Consider the following 20,696-nt stretch of genomic DNA (forward strand, 5'->3'; position numbering starts at 1 on the left):
GCAGAATTTTCCTCTCAGGGGGATAATTTATTGGGGACACCAAATGTTTTGGGGGTCCTGTTGGCACCGCCGATGGCTGATTGGTTAACTGCTTTAAATGCTTTAAATGCTAATGTTACACTGTTAAATCAAAAGTTTACTGAATCTGACTCTCAACTGCAGATTTGGAAGAAATCAGTAGATGACGCTTTATTACAAGGGTCACTGAAACGTGGTGTTGACCAATTAGATGACACAGATACCGACATGGACTCTGATACCGGTGCCGATTATGCTGTTTCTAGATTAGATCCTAAATTGGCTAAGAATATTCAATATATGATTGTGGCTGTCAAAGACATATTACGTATTGATGAGGTCCCCTTTACACCAGAAACGAGGGTCCTTATTTACAAGGAAAAGAGACGCTCGGTTTCTTTTCCTCCTTGTTTTGAACTAAATGACCTTTTTGATGGCATTTGGAATACACCTGATAAGAAATTTCTCATCCCTAATAGGATCAAGGTGGCATACCCCTTTCCCGCAGCTGATAGTGATAAGTGGGAAACACCACCCACAGTAGACAAAGCCCTAGCACGCTTGTCAAAACAGGTAGCGCTCCCTGCAGCTCAGTCGACAACTCTTAAGGAGCCGGCTGATCGTAAGCAGGAGGCTATTTTAAAAGCTATATTTACTACCACGGGGACGCAGCTTAGACCGCTTATTGCGTCAGTGTGGGTTAGTAGCGCCATTGAAAAATGGGCTGAAAGTTTATCTGCTGATTTAGATACTCTGGATAGGGATAGCATCCTAGTGACGCTTGGTTATATCAGGGACGCGGCTGCGTACTTGAAAAAGGCTGCAAGAGATGCTGGCCTCCTGGGGGCTAAGGCTAATGCTATGTCTATTGCGGCTAGGCGTGCGCTATGGACTCATCAATGGAATCCTGACGCGGATTCCAAGAAAAACATGGAGTCCCTTCCCTTTAAGGGTGGGGAACTGTTTGGTGACGGCCTTACTGATTTAGTATCAGCGGCCACTGCGGGTAAGTCTACTTATTTACCTAATGCTCCTGCACAACAGAAGAAACCGCACTATCAAATGCAGTCCTTTCAGCCCAACAAATATAGAAAAAGCCAGGGTAACTTCTTCCTCACTACCAGAGGTAGAGGAAGGGGCAAGAGAACTCCCGCTTCCTCGACTTCACAAGAGCTGAAGTCCTCCCCGGCTTCCGCCAAATCCACCGCATGACGCCGGGTCTCTTTTCTTATCTTTGAGTGTGGAGGCTCCAGCGATGAACGATGCGCGGCCCCGAGCTCGTTCATCGCTGGTCCCCCGTCGGCTGTACATGCAGGCCAATATGGACGATCTCGTCCATATTTGCCTGCACTTCAATGCAGCCGGGTGACGGGGGGAGTGCTCAATTTAGGAGCTGATTCCAGCAGAGCTGTTACTTGAGACCACTGGAGAGGATTGTAAATTAGTGCAGTTCAGCTGGAAACAATACTGGCTTGAGAGACAAATGTAACAGGTAATATCTGTAGCTTGGATAACTGAGACTTAGGATACACTAAGAACACACTATATGATTATCTGTCCAATCTGGCTGGTTGGAAAGAAAAACTGGTAATGTCTGGGGGTAAACTGGTAATGTCTAGGGGCAAATGAATCAACCATTTGCTCCCAAATTCTGGAATAAGAACAAATACGGTTGTTCAGATAATTTTGGTTAAATCAAATGGATTTAACCAATTGTCTGAATGACAATAATTGTCTGTTTTCTAGTGTTTGGTAGCAAATAGTCAATTGTCATTTGCTCCCATAACTTAGCAGGTTTTCGTTTCAACTAGAAAGATTGGACGGATAATCTTATAGCTTTAGCTGGATAGATGAACTGGGAATACAGGACAAAACAGCGCTGGTCCTTGGAGAAAGGGAATCCAGCAGTACTGAGGCATGGAGATATCACCAGGAATTGCAGACTTACAACTAAACAGGTGCCAGGATTCAGCAGTATGACTTCTGAACAGGAAAGGTTTACATAGGGGGTGCAGGTCACAGATTAACTGCCAGAGTCAGCTGAGACAAGGAGCACTCTGACTAGAGGAAATGTGGTCAGCTGATAAGATCAAACATGGTGATGTCCATGCATCAGCTTCACAACACAAGTGCAACAAGAAAACCTGACCAGCAGGACAGGCAGCAAAGGTAAGTCACATGATGATGTTCAGGAGTGTGAAGTTACTCTTGGTTTGCTACCAGTATCACTAAGGCACATTTTCAAATATGTCCAACACAGCGTAACCTGCATTTGCCCCATTTCAACCCACTTCCACCTCTTTAATTGAAAGTGTAGAAGTTACTGAAACTCGTACAACTCAGCATCACCGTGATTGCGGGCTCTCCGTTTCAGAGCACGTGCATTGAAAAATTAGCAAAATATGCTCTGTATGTTAAACTCTGCAGCATTTGTCCTCAATAGTCTATGGGGGAGATGTAGCTAGCCTTGGAGAGAGATTAAGTGCCAACCAATTCATTTCTAACTGTTGTTTTACAAGCTGTGTTTTAAAAATGAAAGCTAGAAGCTGATTGGTTGGTACTTTACCTCTCTCCCCTTTATCTTTCTCCAAGACTTGATACATCTGCCACAGTCATAGCTTCACTCACTGTCATCCATCTAAGAAAAAAGTACAATGTTAAATAGGAATAGTTTTTAATAGTTTTTTTTTTTTTAATCCTACAGGTTTTTACAAGAAAAGTGGAAAATTAGTATTTTTAGGATTGGACAATGCTGGAAAAACCACATTGCTACAGATGCTCAAAGATGGACGAATGGGCCAATACGTTCCTACGCTGCATCCCAGTGAGTATTCAATAATCCACTACTTTTGAAACGGGGGCCATGATTAAGAAAAGTCAAATATAAATCATAATCTCATCTCCTATAATATCCCAGATCTGTGACTCTGTGCCTGGGCCTCTAACGCTGGGCGTGGCTAGGAGCTCTCATTGGGTTAGCACTTAGCAGCAGGTCTAGAACACCCAGTCCACAGGTGATTGGGCGAGAAAAGCCCTCCCACACAGGTTACATCCAATCTCCCATTGGCTGCTGTGTGTTCCCAGAGCAGGATTAACAAAGGGGCTGATGGAGCTGCAGCTCCAGGTCCACACCCCAAAATAGGCCCACTGCATGTGCAGCAGCATACCCTCCAACAATTTACACATAAAAATCGCTACAAATTCGAAAAAGGGGCATGTCCACGGGTAAAGGGCAGTAACCCCGCCCCTTTTCCTATACTTTCACTGGAAGTTTGGAGAGCCAAAAATCGGTACAGACTATAAAAAAAAGGTACTGTACCTGCCAAAAAGGTACAGTTGGGGGGTATGCCACTGCATCTGCAGTAAATCTCTGCACTGTAGATAGGGGGAAAAAATATTTTTACTGCAGCGTCCTATGTCCTGCTGCCAGTCCGCCTGCCCCCCTCCGGCATCAACAATCCCCACTCCCTAGCCATGGCGCAGGTGGAATAAAAGCTGCTGCGGCCACCGGCAAAGATGTGTATAAAAGCGGCGCAGCGGAAGGCTTCCATAGCCCTCCCTGCGCAGCATACTCTCTGAGCCCCGGAGCCTACTCTGCGTGAATGTCACAGAAGTGGCTCCCCGCCACAGCCGCGCCCAGATCGCAACAAAGCACCTGGGCTGCTGGCCTGGAAGCCCCGAGATGGCTAATGTAATGGATAGGGTGGATGATATTGCGGAGGGTAATGTCTGGACGCTGAATCAATGTAAAAGGTGACAGTGCTGTGCAATGCAGTGGGTGTGCAGTGTCACTGACACTGCACAGCACTCTCACCTTTTACATTGATTCAGCAAGTCAGTCAGTTCTGCCAGCCAGTCACTATTGTTAGCGCCGGTGTCCCAACGCGCCGCATTACAGACGCTCTAAATAAACTCACTAAATATACTACAGAAGCACTAAATAAACTACAGCTCCCAGCAGCCTTTAGCGCCAAAGCATTCCGGCGCTAAGGGCTGCTGGGAGCTGTAGTTTATTGAGTGCATCTTCTTCCCTGTAATGTGGCGCGTTGGGACACCGGCGCTGACAATAGTGACTGGCTGCTTGGCTGCTGTGCGAGTCTCCGGGAGAGCCACTTCCAAAGGAAGGACAGCAGTTTAGCTGCTTCCTGGAGGAGAAGCAGGAGAAGCATTACCCGTCCCTCCACCACCCGCGGCACCACCGCACCCGCCCCTCCCCCACCCGAGGTGGCTTCGGACCCCCACCACCACCCGCAACACCCCCTGTACCCGCCCCTCCCCCACCCACTGCACCTGCCCCTCCCTCACCCTCGACACCACCGCCCCAGCCCCTCCCCCACCCACGGCACCCCCGCACCAGACCCTCCCCCACTTGCAGCACCCTCGGACCCCCTTCCCCATCCACATCTCCCCCACACCCGCCACACCCCCAACCACAGCACCTACTAGGTGATTCATCAGGCCCTGCGTGTGCTGTTCACGCCGTAGCATGCCCTTTGTATGATGGGAGGTAATACTCCATATAATACACATATTGCACGCCACAAGGACGTGCGAGGGTTAAGGGGGCGTAGCCCCTTACGACGGTATGAAGAGCGCCCGTTTGGCGCGATTAATCACCTAGTATGTATATAACATTGTAGAAGCCTAAAATTCTACCGTAGACCTGCAGATGTGTTCTCATACATCTTTGCTGCAGTCACACCAAACAGACCCTCCTGGCATGCCAGGTTGCCTGAAAATCTTCTACCATCTGTTCTCTTATTTGTCGAAAATGCATCTTTGTTGAAATGCAATGTAACTAGGTTGCACGAGAAGACACTGCTGATTCATTTGATATATAACATTTGTACTATACAGTATGTGTGTGTGTGACTGAGTCTCTGAATCTGCATACGAAGTGCTACAATGTAGTAGCTGCAGCTTTTTTCCAATACAAGTTCTGGTTTGCTCTGTATACAGACACACAATATACAAAAGTCATATATCAAATTAATCTGCACAGTCTCCTCGTGCGTCACATTGTGTTGATGCATTTTTCGGCAAAAAAAAGACGTCCAGTATTAGCAGAGTTGCACAGAACCTGGCTGCATGTCATATTGAGGATGGCCGTACATCTGTGTGTTATATTTTCCTAGTAGTTTTTACTTGTAGCTTGCAGTGTTCATGACCTATTATAGGCCCTCATTCCGAGTTGTTCGCTCTGTAATTTTCTTCGCATCGCAGCGATTTTCCGCTAATTGCGCATGCGCAATGTTCGCACTGCGACTGCGCCAAGTAAATTTGCTAAGAAGTTTGGTATTTTACTCACGGCATTACGAGGTTTTTTCTTCGTTCTGGTGATCGTAGTGTGATTGACAGGAAGTGGGTGTTTCTGGGCGGAAACTGGCCGTTTTATGGGAGTGTGTGTGAAAAAACGCTGCCGTTTCTGTGAAAAACGCGGGAGTGGCTGGAGAAACGGGGGAGTGTCTGCGCGAACGCTGGGTGTGTTTGTGACGTCAAACCAGGAACGACAAGCACTGAACTGATCGCACTACTACGAGCTACTCAGAAACTGCACAGAAAAATATTTTCGCAATATTGCGAATACTTCGTTCGCAATTTTGCTAAGCTAAGATACACTCCCAGAGGGCGGCGGCTTAGCGTGTGTAATGCTGCGAAAAGAGGCTAGCGAACGAACAACTCGGAATGAAGGCCATAATGTTGTTATTTTGTTAAATTCATCGCAATGTGGGCCACCGCCTCTGCTCTCCAACTGTTTTAGGGATTGGGCCAGTCCTCTCCTCCCCATGTGCTGAATTGCGGGCAGGCGGTAATACATTCCACCCAAGAGCTGTCCAACTCCATCAGGATGGCCCCCCTTCCGCTTCATCGGACGCAGCCGGAGTAATGCGTGTAGTATATAATTACATAAAAGCATTAATGTGTGCTATTACTATTAATATGGCAGGAAACCAAACGTGCAACCCTGCAAAAGAGAGCAAGCAGCTTCTTAGCGTCATCCTCAGATGGCTTAGAGAACAAGTGATGAAAAGATCAGCTTTTTATTGCTTAGTAAGTGGGCTGTGGCAACATCCCCTTTTCTTTTGGCAAAACCACCCCAAAAAAAGAGGTTATCACCACTTCATGCATGCACCCCCAAAGCAAGTAGGTTTGCATTTTTAGCTAAATATATAAACTTTTTTTTTTGTATTGTTTGTTTCTTTTAGAGGGGTTCTCTATTTTTAAAATATATGGGGTGATTCAGACCTGATTGCTGGGCTGCTAAATTTGGTGTGCTGCGTTCAGATAGTCGCCGCCCAAGAGGAGTGTATATTTGCCTTGCAAGTGTGCAATCGCATGTGTACGCAGAGCTGCAAAAAAATTCTAAGCCAACGGACAGCTGCAAATCCGTTTGCACCTCACTCACCATTGAATGATTTCTCCAGTGTGTGCAGTCTGTGCGCAGCCCAGGACTTACTCCTACAGCGCAATCAGAACGGGCTGATCAGGGCCAGAGCTGATGTCACATACCCTCCCTGAAAACGTTTGGTAACGCCTGCGTTTTCCCTGACACTCCCAGTAAACAGTCAGTTACCACCCACAAACGGCCTCTTCCTTGCGAACCCCCGTGCGATCAAGATTTTCGCACCAGCCTGTCGCTGTCCGGTGATGCCTGCTTGCCGACACGCGTGTACATTGCGCAGTCTATTGCTGATGGCCCATTTTGCGAAAATGCAGAGCAGCGATGAGGTCTGAATGACCCCCACAGTTCTTTTAATTTGTCCTCCCATCCTTTCAATACTACTTTGGGAGGGTCGCTCCCTGGTTCCCCAAGTTCCTGATACAGTACCTGCATATAGCTGGGACTTTTGATGCTCACCTCTCTGTAGCAGGAGAGATCCAACGCAATTACAATATATGTACTTTAAATGCCAGATCTCTGTAGTAAATACTTACAATGCTGGTCCTGTTGCATTTAATGACACAAAAATATGTTTTCAAACATGCACCTCAGTTGTATATTTAATTATTTATATGCACTTTTTTGCATTTTTTTCTGTATGAAGCATCCGAAGAATTAACAATAGCTGACATGACATTCACAACATTCGACCTAGGTGGACATGTCCAAGGTGAGCTGTGTTGCTTATATGTGCATATCTGCAAACAATCAAACTGTTGTTGTTACACCAGGGTTCAACCATACATAGCAGCTCAAGACATGTTTTCAGGATTTACCAACTCACAGGAGGGATTTTAGAAATAAATGTTTAGAGACTTGGAAGGCCTATTTCTAAATCCAAATGATTGTTTTATTTAATACTGCTTTTCAAATACTATAATTTAATGGGCTCATGTAATCTTGGATATACTTGACCTTACTGCATACATAACATTTTCAAAATTTGCTTAGTAGGCAGTGCCCATGCACACCACATTAAATACATAGTTTTCTAATTTACACAATTTGAATAAGATACATTAGTAGCATAATACACACTAAAGCGTATCTTCCGCTAGTGACTTATCTCTTCAGTGTTTTATTATGGAAATGCCCCATGGTGTGACTCAAACAATAGGAAATTTCAGCTGTATATACAGAATTGCCTTGACTCTTCTTATGCTGGGCAAACGTGGTCAGGTAAAATGTCTGTCAGACTGACAGACATTTTATCTGGCAGCCTGACACCCATCAGATATCATGGGTATACACAGTGAGATAGGGTATTGGCACATGATGTCTGGGTTCCTCCCCTGGGGAGGAGACATTTCCCTGTTCCTCTGCTGTGAAGGAACAATGGAAACATCCATCGGCCAGCCGATGTGGCTGATTTGTAACTTTAAATATTTCATCGGACAGAAATGCTGGACGATTGAGCATGTCCAACAGATAAATATTTTCAGACAAGTCAACATCAGTCACATCGCCCAGATAATTGTATAATGTACTGTATGCTAGCATAAGCCGTTTGCGCTGGTGTACTGTAAGGAGCAAGTCATTGTTTTCTTAGGGTTTTTTTATTTTGTCAAACTGTGGATGCTGCATGCACTGACTTGTACCTAAGTGAGCAACAGATTAAATTAATTGGGCTGTGAAATGTATCATGGGGCCTTGCAAGCAAATTGAAACCTCATAGGGGTACAGTGTCTGCTAGTAACTACGGGCTTGATTCTGAGATGGGAGTAAAGCAATAAAGTGCAAGTAACTGTGCACATTGACAAACCATGCTGCACTACAAGTGGGGCGGATGTAAAATGTGCAGAGAGATTTTGGTTTGACAAGGACATGTCCTAGAACAAATGTAACTTGCAGTGTAAAAATAAAGTTGCCCAGTATGTGTAGGCTACATGCAAGAGCAGCCAGTATTTACCCTACATGCAAATATAATAAATGCATTTGCTCCCCTTCATTGCAACATGGTTTGTCCAGTTGTACAGTCACTTGCTCTTTTTTGTTCACAGGTACAGACAATTTTTCCCAGAGTGCCATATCAGTCATTCAGGTCTCAGAGAATAAAAGGGACCGCAAAGACAATCCATATGCTACGACTGATACTCATTATACTAGCCAATTGTGACATTGTGTTCTTTGGGTAGATGTATTAAGCCTGGAGAAGAGATAAAGGAGTGATAAAGCAGTGATAAGTGTAAGGCGATAACGCACTAGCCAATCAGCTTCATCCTGTAATTTTTCAAATCCATTGTGATTGGCTGGTGCAATATCACCTTGTGCTTATCTCTGCTTTATCACTTCTCCAGGTTGATACATCTGCCCACATGTTCTATAGCAGAAACTGCCACAAAAACGTAACAGCACAACTGTAGTTGCCAATTAGATGATTATTGTTATTTTGTCTGCTCATGTAGCTCGCAGAGTGTGGAAAAACTACCTCCCTGCCATAAACGGCATTGTCTATCTCATTGACTGTGCTGACCATGAGCGGCTGGCTGAAGCTAAGGCAGAGCTTGATGTAAGTATAAGCTAAAAGGTTTGCTAAGTGCTTTATCTGCAGCAGACACTCCTAAAGTCACATCAGTTTGTCACAAAGCAAGTAATCTCTTATGAGTCATCTGATTAATTTATCGGTTTATATGTACTTACAAGAAATAGACTCATTTCATAGAAACAATAGTTTGAATAAATAGGCTACAGTATCAGGATTTTTATGGGGGGGGGGGGGAGGGGTGGGGGAGGGGGGGGGGTTTCCAGATTAAACCCCTACATACAGAGCCAAGGAAGACATACGGGTCAATTCAATTCAATTGAATAGCTCTGGCGCTATTCAATTCGCATTGAATTGACCTCATAGAGAGGGACAGAGAGAGAGCGGCACGGAGAGTGGGCATGGGGGAGAGAGAGAGGGGGGCATTGGGAGAAAGAATGACAGAGGTGTGCATGGGTAGAAAGAAGGGGCATAGAGAGAGAGAGAATGACGTTTGCGAAGAGAAAGAGGGAGAGACAAGGGGGGGGGGGGCATAGAGAGAGAGAGCACAGCAGCACAATGAGGAGAGGTGCCTGAGAGAGCGATTACCTTGAGGTAGGGAGGAGGGCCTTTTGTCTTTACATCCAGGCACTCCAGGATGTGCAGTGGCTCTGACAGGCTTTCCGCAGCCTGGCAAAACTAACGTAAGCCGTTGGGTGATATCAGAGACGCAGGAAGAGGGGAGAGGCAGAGATGCGGAAGGAGGAGGCAGCAGGAGAGACGCGGGAGGCGGCGGGAGAGAGGCAGAGACGCAGGAGTTAATCCTGTTAATCACCTTGCAAATGCCCGTGTGATCAGATTTTTCACACTATCCTGTCGCTGACCGGCGATGCCCTTTGTTGTTGTCTGACGCGCGTGCGCATTGCGGTGCATATGCATGCGCAGTTGGTACCTGATCGCCCGCTGTGCGAAAATGCACAGGAGTGATCAGGAATTAATCAGGCCCCATGTTCTAACATAGATGAAAAAGTGCAGTAACTACGGCAACAGGGATTGTTATTCCAATCTTTTATAGAATAATAATAATATGGGTTATTGCACTTGCTAAGCAAGTAACTCCTTAATGAAATATACAAACATCTCAACATCTTCAGTATACATTAAGAAAGTTTTCTTTGTCTGTTTTTTTTTAATTAAATGTTCTTTTTGGCTGATGTTCATCCGTCATTGGTCCTTCTATGTTAGTAGTTCCCAAACTCGTCCCCCAAGGACCCCACACAGTTCATATTTTCCAGGTCACCTAGCAGGTGCACTGGTGTATTCATTACTTACTGACACATTTTAAAACATCTACAGGTGGAGCTAATTATTTCACTTGCGATTCTTTGAGGAGACCTGGAAAACGTGAACTGTTGGTCAGAGTGGGTCCTAGCCAATTTGATGCCCTAGGCAAAATTATGGCTGGTGCCCCCTAGCACCGCCGCTAGTTCTGCATCTGACCCAGCAACACTCAGGCAGTGGGGCCCACCGGGTGGTTACCCTGTGGGCCAGTTCAGCCCTGCATAATGCCCCACAGTAATCCCCATAATACACAAAATCCCACACAGTAATGCACCCTACACATATGCCCAACATTAGTAATGCCCATAATACACAGAATTCCACAATGTAATGCACTTTACACATATGCCCCACATTAGTAATGCCCATAATACACATAATGCCACACAGTAATGCACCTTACACATATGCCCCACAATAGTAATGCCCATAATACACATAATTCCACAATGTAATGCACTTTACACATATGCCCCACATTAGTAATGCCCATAATACACATAATGCCACACAGTAATGCACCTTACACATATGCCCCACATTAGTAATGCCCATAATACACATAATTCCACAATGTAATGCACTTTACACATATGCCCCACAATAGTAATACCCATAATACACATAATGCCACACAGTAATGCACCTTACACATATGCCCCACATTAGTAATGCCCATAATACACATAATTCCACACTAATGCACCTTACACATATGCCCCACATTAGTAATGCCCATAATACACATAATTCCACAATGTAATGCACTTTACACATATGCCCCACATTAGTAATGCCCATAATACACATAACGCCACACAGTAGTGCACCTTACACATATGCCCCACATTAGTAATGCCCATAATACACATAATTCCACACAATAATGCACCTGACACATATGCCCCACATTAGTAATGCCCATAATACACATAATTCCACACAGTAATACACCTTACACATATGCCCCACATTAGTAATGCCCATAATACACATAATTCCACAATGCAATGCACTTTACACATATGCCCCACATTAGTAATGCGCATAATACACATAATGCCACACAGTAATGCACCTTACACATATGCCCCACATTAGTAATGCCCATAATACACATAATTCCACAAAGTAATGCACCTTACACATATGCCCCACATTAGTAATGCCCATAATACACATAATTCCACACAATAATGCACCTTACACATATGCCCCACATTATTACTGCTAGTTTTTTTTTTTATATAAAACGTATGACTGCGTTTTGTGAGATGGGGGTGGCATGATGGGTCGGTGCGTGCTTGCGCTCGCACCCATTAAAGGGGCACCCATACAAGGGATGTGACCTCATAGGTAATGCCATCCTTTGAAAGCCTTACCCTTTCTTTTCGCTTGCTCGTTGGAAACAGATAGCAGCAATGTCCAGATACTGCCACACTTGCTGGTTATACAAAAAGACTAGTAGCAAACATGTAGCAACTGTCCATTCTCTTCACTGTTCAGTGTGTTTGCTGGTGTCTGTTACTCCCGGCAACTGCATGCCCTTTATTTTATACTGTGGGTGCGATATGCTCTGTCCTCCAGTCTGACGTGTCCGAAAGTCACGCTGCACTGATGTTTCATATAGACATACCGCAACGCAACTTACTGACTTACCGCAACGCAACTTACTGACCACGTTACAGTACTGGATGGTAGGGAAATTTTATGGCATGGACTGACTAGGAAATAAAGTGTGGGGAGAACACTACCCATGTTATGTCCCTGCAGACACCTGGGGTTTGCACAAGGATAAGGAACACACAGGATGGCAGGGTCCCCCTCCCCCATGTGCACAAGCAGTATAGGTGATGTCAGATTTATGTGAAGCAGTGTTCAAAAATACACATGCGGTATCCTAAGGAGCCATCCAGTAATAACCTTATATAGTCAGTGAGAATGTCACATGTCCAGGAATTGCAATTACCAGGCTACTGCTGTCATCTCACAAGTCAGGGGCATTCAAGCATGTCAGAGGGAGTTTAACTAACTTTAAGGGACAGTGTGCATTCTATTTGACAAATGTAAACAGCAGTGTATACAAGTACTGATTGAATACATTTGGAAAGTAACAGTTAGTTTGCAGACTGTCCCTCCTAGCATGAGGAACTTTAAGGGACAGTGGGGGTCTGTGAGGATACTGGGTTCAAAATCACTCAGTCATGGTGGTAGATGAAAAACCAACAGTGATTTATTGAACAGATTGGGTTATAAACAGCTCAGCACACTTCTGTGATCCAATTCTAAACGACAATTCCCTACTGGAACTCCTGACAGAACATTACTTCTTAGCCAGTCTCCTGCCACTCTCTGACCTTCTTTCTCAGATCTCTCTCACCTCCCCTGTTTGCTATTATCAAAACCTTTGTCATTCCTACCATAAGGCGACACCCCCAGAACAGTTTCAGAGCAAACCTACTTTCACATGCCCAGGCATGTCCCCTAGGCCACAATAGATATTAACTAAATTAACCTTACTTAATCTGATTGTGTGGCCTGGAATCCATTGTGTGGGGAAGAATGAGGGGGTTGTATGGCCTGACATCTGAGACTGGCTGTATCTACCCAACAGCAAACACACAGGTTATCTGAGCAGTCACATGGGGGAACATTATTTTACAAACTATAACACAATAACCAATACATTTATATATATATATATATATATATATATATACATCGAAAACATAACTGTACCCTTGTAACAATAACATCATACAATATAATACAATATTGCCTAGTACATAGCCAAATACAGATCACAATCAGTGTAGTCCATGGGTAAGACCAGGGCTAGGGAAGTAGCTGCGTGTCTTTTACCACTGTGTGACACAATGCGCTGGCTGTGTTGTCACATTTCCTCCCTCTACTTCCAAGCCCGGTGTCCTGGGTGGCTTAAGCTTGCTGAGAGTAATGGTATTCTCCTCTACCCTGGGTATTGGTAGCGATGGATCTCCTAGGCTTGCTCGGCGCTGGGTCTGGTTCCTGCTGACGGGACAGGCCATCTGCGTTCCCATGATCTCTGCCCTTTTTGTGAGAGATAGAGAAATTGTATAGTTGTAGGGCTAAGCTCCATCTCAGCAGTCGTCCATTGTCTCCGGCAGTGCGCTGTAACCAACTAAGGGGACTGTGGTCTGTTACCACTGAGAACTCGCGCCCGTACACATATGCCTGCAATTTCTTGAGTGCCCAGACTATGGCCAGGCACTCCTTTTCAATAGTGGCATAGGCTATCTCACGGTCCATAAGTTTTCGGTAGAGAAAGGCAACTGGGTGTTCACAACCATCCTCCCCTACTTGGCTCAACACAGCTCCTATTCCACAACCCAAGGCATCTGTTTGCACAATGAACCGCCGGCGGAAGTCGGGGGCTGCTAACACTGGGGATTGGGACAAAATGTCCTTCAGCTGGGAAAAAGCCTGCTCACACTCTGGGCTCCAGTCAATTTGTCGGGTGTACTTTTTTGTCGTTAGGTCAGTCAGGGGTTTGGCAATGGTGCTGTACTGGGGCACAAATTTACGGTAGTACCCTGCTGTTCCAAGGAAGGCACGTACCTGTTTTTGGTTAGTGGGCCGAGGCCATTTCCGGATGGCCTAAATTTTCGCTGGCTCTGGACGAATATGGCCTCCACCAACCCTGTGCTCGAGGTACAACACCTCTGCCATCCCCATCTGACATTTGTCAGGTCTGATTGTTAACCCTGCCTTGCTGATCTGTGCCAACACCTGGGCCACATGCTGCAGATGCTCCTCCCATGTCTGACTAAAAATGGCTATGTCTTCAAGGTATGCCTGGGCAAAGTCCTGACACCCTGTCAGTAGGTGATCTATGGTACGCTGAAAGGTGTCTGGGGCATTCTTCATCCCAAAGGGCATGGCAGTAAATTCAAAGAGCCCAAATGGGGTGCTTAATGCAGACCTCTCCTGTGCCTCCCTGGTAAGGGGTATCTGCCAGTATCCTTTGCTAAGATCCAGAGTGGATACATAGCGTGCCAGTACCAACCTGTCTAACAGCTCATCTACCCGGGGCATGGGTTATGCGTCTGTCACTGTCACCTCATTCAGCCTCCTATAGTCCACGCAGAAGCGGGTACTGCCATCTTTCTTCGGCACTAGGACTACCCTGGCGGCCCAAGGACTATGGGACAGTACAATAACACCAAGCGCCAGCATTTCATCGACCTCCCTTTTGATCATATCAATCACCCCGGGGTTCCCACGATAAGCGGGTTGCCTAGTGGGCCGAGCCTCTCCGGTGTTTACATGATGGGCCACTACATGAGTGCGCCCTGGCCTGCTTGTGAATTGTGGCCTCTCTACCTCCAATACCTCCCTCATCTGTAGGGCCTGGGTTTCGGTTAACTGCGAGCCTATGGGCACCGCCTCCACTCCTAGGTCCCTCTTGGTGGCTGCTAGAATGTCAGGGATGGGGTCAGTCTCTGGGTCATCCATAGGTGGGCAGCAGATTGCCACCGCCCCTATCTCCCTGGTGACATATTTCTTTAACCTATTTATGTGGTAGGTACCCACCCGCTTCCCTGTTTGGTCTAGGGCAATAATGTAATCTACCCGGCCCTGCCGATCCACTACAGTATAAGGCCCTGCCCAGGTCGCCTGTAACTTATGCTTTCGGGCAGGTACTAGCACCATCACTTTCTGTCCAACCTCTAGTTCCCTGTCCTGTGCTCGTTGGTTATAGTACCGGCACTGTCTTTCCTGCGCGCCCAGGGTGTGGTCAAGCGCAAGCTGCATCAGCCTGTGCAGTTTCTCCTTCATTTGGACTACATATTCCAAGATGGGAACCTCAGGTTCCTGAAATGACCCTTCCCAGCTTTCCCTGACTAGGTCAAGTGGTCCCCTTACCCTTCGGGCATATAGTAACTCAAAAGTAGATAATCCGGTTGAATCCTGCGGCACTTCGCGGTACGCGAATAATAGCTGTTGCAAGGACTTCTCCCAGTCTCCCCCCTCTGATTCAGCAAATGCCCGCAGCAACTGCTTTAGGGTCAAATTGAATCTCTCACAGAGACCATTAGTCTGGGGGTGATAAGGGGTGGTGCGTAAGGGATGGACCCTAAAGTTGTCCCATACTGTCTGCAGCAATTCCCCTTGAAATTGCGTACCCTGATCAGTAACTACTTCTTGGGGAAATCCTACGCGACTAAAAATATCCATAAGAGCCTGGGCGATATGTCCAGCATCTATGGATGCCAGTGCCACTGCCTCAGGGTTTCTAGTCGCGTAATCAACTACAGTCAGTATGTATCTCTTTCCTGTTCGGCTCGGTTTCTTAAAAGGCCCCACAATGTCCATGGCCACTCTCTTAAATGGCTCACTTATGACTGGCATGGGTTGTAGGGGAACCCGGCGTGGGGGTCCCCCGAGGCATTGGCAGACCTCACATGACTCTCTATACTGTTTTACCTCCTGGTTAACCCCAGACCAGAAGAAATGTCGCAGCAGCCGGGCACGGTTTTCCGAACCCCTAAGTGGCCTGCTAAGGGAATGTCATGGGCAAGGGCCAGCAACCGGGCACGGTACTGCTGTGGAACAATCAACTGTTTTCTTAGGACCCCGGGCTCTAATGGGTCTGCTTTTGCTGGCACCCGGTATAGTCTCCCCTCCTCCCACATAATGCGATCCTCCTGAGGCCCCCAATCTGTTCGTCCCGCTGCCCTGCGGAGGCTAGCTAGGGAGGGGTCGGTCCGTTGGGCTTCCCTAAAGGCTACCCTATCTACTTCCCCCAGATTTTCATCACAGTCAGGCAAGTCTGGTACAGGGTTACTCACCGCCAACGGTTCAGGGTTTGTGGCTGTCACTTCCACCGAGACTCCTGGTGCTGGCATGAGAGGGTCCTCATGCACTGTCTCCAATGCCTGTGCTTGGCTTCGGGTGATAGCTCCCACAAAGTAACTAGCCAATCCAGCACTCAGATCGTTGCCCAGAATGACGTGAGTGGGTAATCCATCCAAAAGTCCCACATTTACCTCTCCAGAGTCCAGGCCCCAGTCCAGGTGTACCCTTGCCATAGGTATTACAGTGATCTGCCCTCCTGCCATGGAAATTTTAACTTTCCTTTTCTTCAGTATTTGGCAGAGGGGAATTAATTCTGGCCGGATAAGGGTGATAGAAGCTCCAGAGTCTCTCAACCCTTGCAGCTCCTTCCCATTAACTTTTACAGGTTGTAGGTGGGTCTTCATATTATCCGGGGTGGATTTCCCAATAGCTGCTACCACCTCTACTTGGTATGCTACTTCCTCCGCCTCTGGCGCATCAGGAAAGTAGTTCGCCTCCCCCGTTCCAAATGATTCGTGGCACACAGCCACCCGCGGCGTGGCAGATTGGGCACCTGGGAATGGCCGTCTTACCCGTGTACAGTCCCGAAGTAAATTTAGCACAGCTACGATCAACTCGGAATGACCCCCTGTGTGCATTCTATTTGACAAATGTAAACTGCAGCGTATACGAGTACTGATTGAATACATTTGGAAAGTAACAGTTAGTTTGCAGACTGTCCGTCCCAGCATGAGATACTGCAGGGACATGCTTGGATGCCCTAGGCAAATGCCCAGCCTACCTATAGCTAAGTCCGGCTCTGCTGTTGGTGGTCCTTTGGGTCAAAGGGGGTCATTCCGAGTTGTACGCTCGCTAGCTGCTTTTAGCAGCATTGCACACGCTAGGTCGTCGCCCTCTGCGTGTGTATCTTAGCTTAGCAGAATAGCGAACGAAAGATTAGCAGAACTGCTAATAAATAATTCTTAGCAGTTTCTGAGTAGCTCCAGACCTACTCACAGATTGCGATCAGCTCAGTCCGTTTAGATCCTGGTTTGACGTCGCAAACACGCCCTGCGTTCGTCCAGCCACTCCCCCGTTTCTCCAGACACTCCTGCGTTTTTCCCTGACACGGCTGCGTTTGTTTTAGCACACTCCCGGAAAACGCTCAGTTACCTCCCAGAAACGCCCCTTTCCTGTTAATCATTTACCGATCATCAGAGCGACTGAAAAGCACAGCAGAATCCACAGCAAATCTGCTACGTTTTTAGTTAAATAACTAAGCGCATGCGCAGTCTGCAACAAATCGCAGCGTAGCGAAAATCGGCAACGAGCGAACAACTCGGAATGACCCCCAAAGTTTGGAAACCACTGTTCTATATAGATGATGGTATCTAGACAGCCCACACTATACATCAACATATTTTTCCGATCCATTGCTTATTTATAATTTATAAACTCATTTACTTTTGAAGAATTTGCATGCTTTAATGATATTTGTCTGTATGTGATGGTAATGACACACTTCCTAACCAGGTATTTACTGAGAGTTGAACAAGTGATACTAGCACCCAAGACTGCTCGGTTGCTGCCATGTCGGCACCTGTAAACGACTTGTGGGGTGTACTAATATGATTTACTGGGCATTTAGCTTCCTGCTCCTTAAATGAAAGTAAATACAAAAGTCTCTCCTCTTTCACAGGGGTGCACCTCTGTCACAGGGACGTATCTCTCCATTAGCAGCATATTACAGATATTTGTTTAACTTCCAGAGGTCCTTCCTCTTGTCCTATAAGTGCATATGGGGGCATATGCAGTGAGGCCCAGTTTGCATTTCTGAACTATATGCCCAGAAGAGTAGAGGCATTATGAGAACCCCCTCACCCCTGGGTCCTGTAGCCACCACACTTACTGCTGTAGCGGTAATATAGCCACTGCTCTGTCACTCGGCTTTAGGCACAGATCCTATCCAGACATAATAATAGAGCCTGAAAGGCCAGCGTGATGAGATCTAACAGAATAACAGAACAAGGCACCATCCAAAAAGAATGGAATCCTCGGGGCCTTCTCTTTATTTTGCTTTCATAAATGTCTCCCAGTATCTATAGTTATCACCTTATTACAGTAAACATTCATTATTATTATGATTTGTGTTCACTACTTAGCGTACACATTTTCTTCTTTAAATCAACAAATACAATAGCATGCAAAACAGCAGGGAAAAGCACAGACAGCAAATCATCTTCTGTTTACTCATTGTGTCACAGCATGGTCTGTTTACAAACATAACTGAGCAGAATGGTGACTAAAACACCACCAAACTAATGGTGCCATACACTGGTGCGATTGCATTTGACGCGATATCGAGCCCGATTTCCCATGAAGCTCATCTTGAGATAAATCGCATCTAAAGTGCTTTTTTTGTACATTATCGCATGCCCCTTATGACCGGAAATCGGGTGACCAGAAATGGGAGGAGGGGAGTGTCCAGGAAGTGAGCTAAATACCTCACAGATCGCACATCGCAGTGCGATAAATCGAATGTGGTAAAAACAGCATGCGATCGCACATGCGACGCAATAAATATTAAGTGCAGCACAGAATATTTTTGAGATGCGAGATTCGACCGCGTGCCCGCGCATCGTGTTGCATGGTTCATAAAATATGCATACAATCCTGCGATTTATCTCACAGATGCGGTCGAAATCGAATGGTTGTACCAGATATCTCACAAGTGTATGGGCCCCACAAAACCAACACAACACATGACATAAATAAAACCAAAAAGATGTATGGCACATCAAAGTTTTTGCTGTTCGGTGCATTATAGCTCTGTATAGCTATACATTTAGTTATTTGTCTCTCTAAACCTAATGTACTAATGCTTAAATAAATCTTTGATGTTCCTAATGGGGGTTATTCAGATGTGGTTGGAGGTGCGCTGTGCAATGCAGAGTACTGATTATCAGTACTTTGCACATGCACAGGACCCATTCTGTGCGTGTGCAAATGGGTCCTGCGATGTAGCACGCAGTCTGGCATCAAACTATCAGTGACTGACAGCCTGATGCTGTTTGAGGGCAGGGAGGGGGTGGCGACACAGTAAGAGCCCCTTATGCACGTTACACCGCACAGTAAGAGCCCCTTATACATGTTACACTGCACAGCAAGAACCCTTTATACACGTTACACCACAGTAAGAGCCCCTTATACGTTATGTCAATTAGAGGACCTACACAATCAGAGTGTGAGTGAGTGTATGAGCAAAGTGTAGTGTGTGTGTGTGTGTGTTAGAGCAAGATATAGTGTGTTTGTGTGAGCAAGGTGTAGTGTGTGTGTGTGTGTGTGTGTGTGTGTGTGTGTGTGTGTGTGTGTGTGTGTGAGCACTCCCCCTGCTCCCCCCAGCTGCCATGATCAGCCTCCGTTCTCCCAGCGCCATCAATTCTCACCCACTACCGCTCCAGAGCTTAGCTGCTGTCTGCTGCTTCTCCCTCTAGTGTCATGGCTCCCGGCTAACCCCGCAGATGTGTGTGTCCCGTCCGCTAGCAGAACAGTAACACTTCTCATACTTTTTACCACATTTCACAGCAGCGCAGCAGAGGACTTACCATTGCCAGCGCTGCCTGCTATCATCTCTACAGCAGACATCGATGAAACTGTCACACAACCAGGGCAGTCAGGGGCAGATGTATTAAGCCTGGAGAAGTGATAAAGCAGTGATAAGTACAAGGTGATAACGCACCAGCCAATCATTACAGGTTTGAAAAATGACAGGAGCTGATTGTCTAGTGCATTATCACCTTGCACTTATCACTGCTTTATCACTTCTCCAGGCTTAATACATCTGCCCCCCAGTCGGGGGCACGGTGCACAATGTGCTCCCATCACAAGTGCGCTGTCTGCACACACCTTGTTACATCCCTGCCTGTATATTACTGAATGTAATGCCCATAGTAGTGACATAAACCATTACTGTAGCAAAATAAAGAATATCCCTTTAAATGACACATTGTAATACTGCAAGTGGTGTGATGCTTGCAGTATTGCTTTACATGATAGATGAGCATTGAGACTTTTCTGTACATATTTAAGTATAGTCTGGTATCTTCCTCATGTTAAAGTAATAGCAGAAAATTGTCATTATTTATTTATTAACAGTTTCTTATATAGTGCAGCATATTCCGTTGCACTTTACAATTAGAACAACAGTAATAGAACAAAACTGGGTAAAAGCAGACAGACATAAAGGTAGGAAGGCCCTGCTCGCAAGCTAGCTAAAGTAAAATATGGAAGAAGTCTTTTTTTCTAATTTTTCTGGCAATTTATGACATTGTTAGACTATTTGGAAGACGTGGCATTTAAGACCTATCTATTTATCAAGGAGTACTTAAACTAAGAGTAGAGGAAAGGTTACTTGACTGGGCTTATTATGACTAAAAGTGTTTGGTGCGCACTGTATATCACAAGAGCACAGGTTTCATTTATATGGTTCATTGAGCAAAGGTCCTTACAGATTAGCGTAAAGAGTCCAGCTGAGTGCATAGCCTGATGTCACAAAGCTGGGTCAGATGGGATGTTTCAAAGTACAGCTGAAACTGCTATTTTGTAATTTGCAAGAAT

General features: G+C 46.0%; 1 protein-coding gene across 1 annotated transcript in view; it reads left to right on the forward strand.

Moving 5' to 3' along the window:
- The window catches only part of SAR1B (secretion associated Ras related GTPase 1B), a 347,786-nt gene that overhangs the window by 233,359 nt on the left and 93,731 nt on the right, over window positions 1-20,696 (forward strand). The window contains exons 3-5 of the mRNA XM_063928269.1: window positions 2,723-2,842; window positions 7,065-7,130; window positions 8,866-8,969. Coding sequence (XP_063784339.1) covers window positions 2,723-2,842; window positions 7,065-7,130; window positions 8,866-8,969 — 290 coding nt within the window. The remainder of the gene's footprint in view (window positions 1-2,722; window positions 2,843-7,064; window positions 7,131-8,865; window positions 8,970-20,696) is intronic.

This window comes from Pseudophryne corroboree, chromosome 6 (genome assembly GCF_028390025.1).
Source record: "Pseudophryne corroboree isolate aPseCor3 chromosome 6, aPseCor3.hap2, whole genome shotgun sequence".
In the NCBI taxonomy this organism is placed as follows: Eukaryota; Metazoa; Chordata; class Amphibia; order Anura; family Myobatrachidae; genus Pseudophryne; species Pseudophryne corroboree.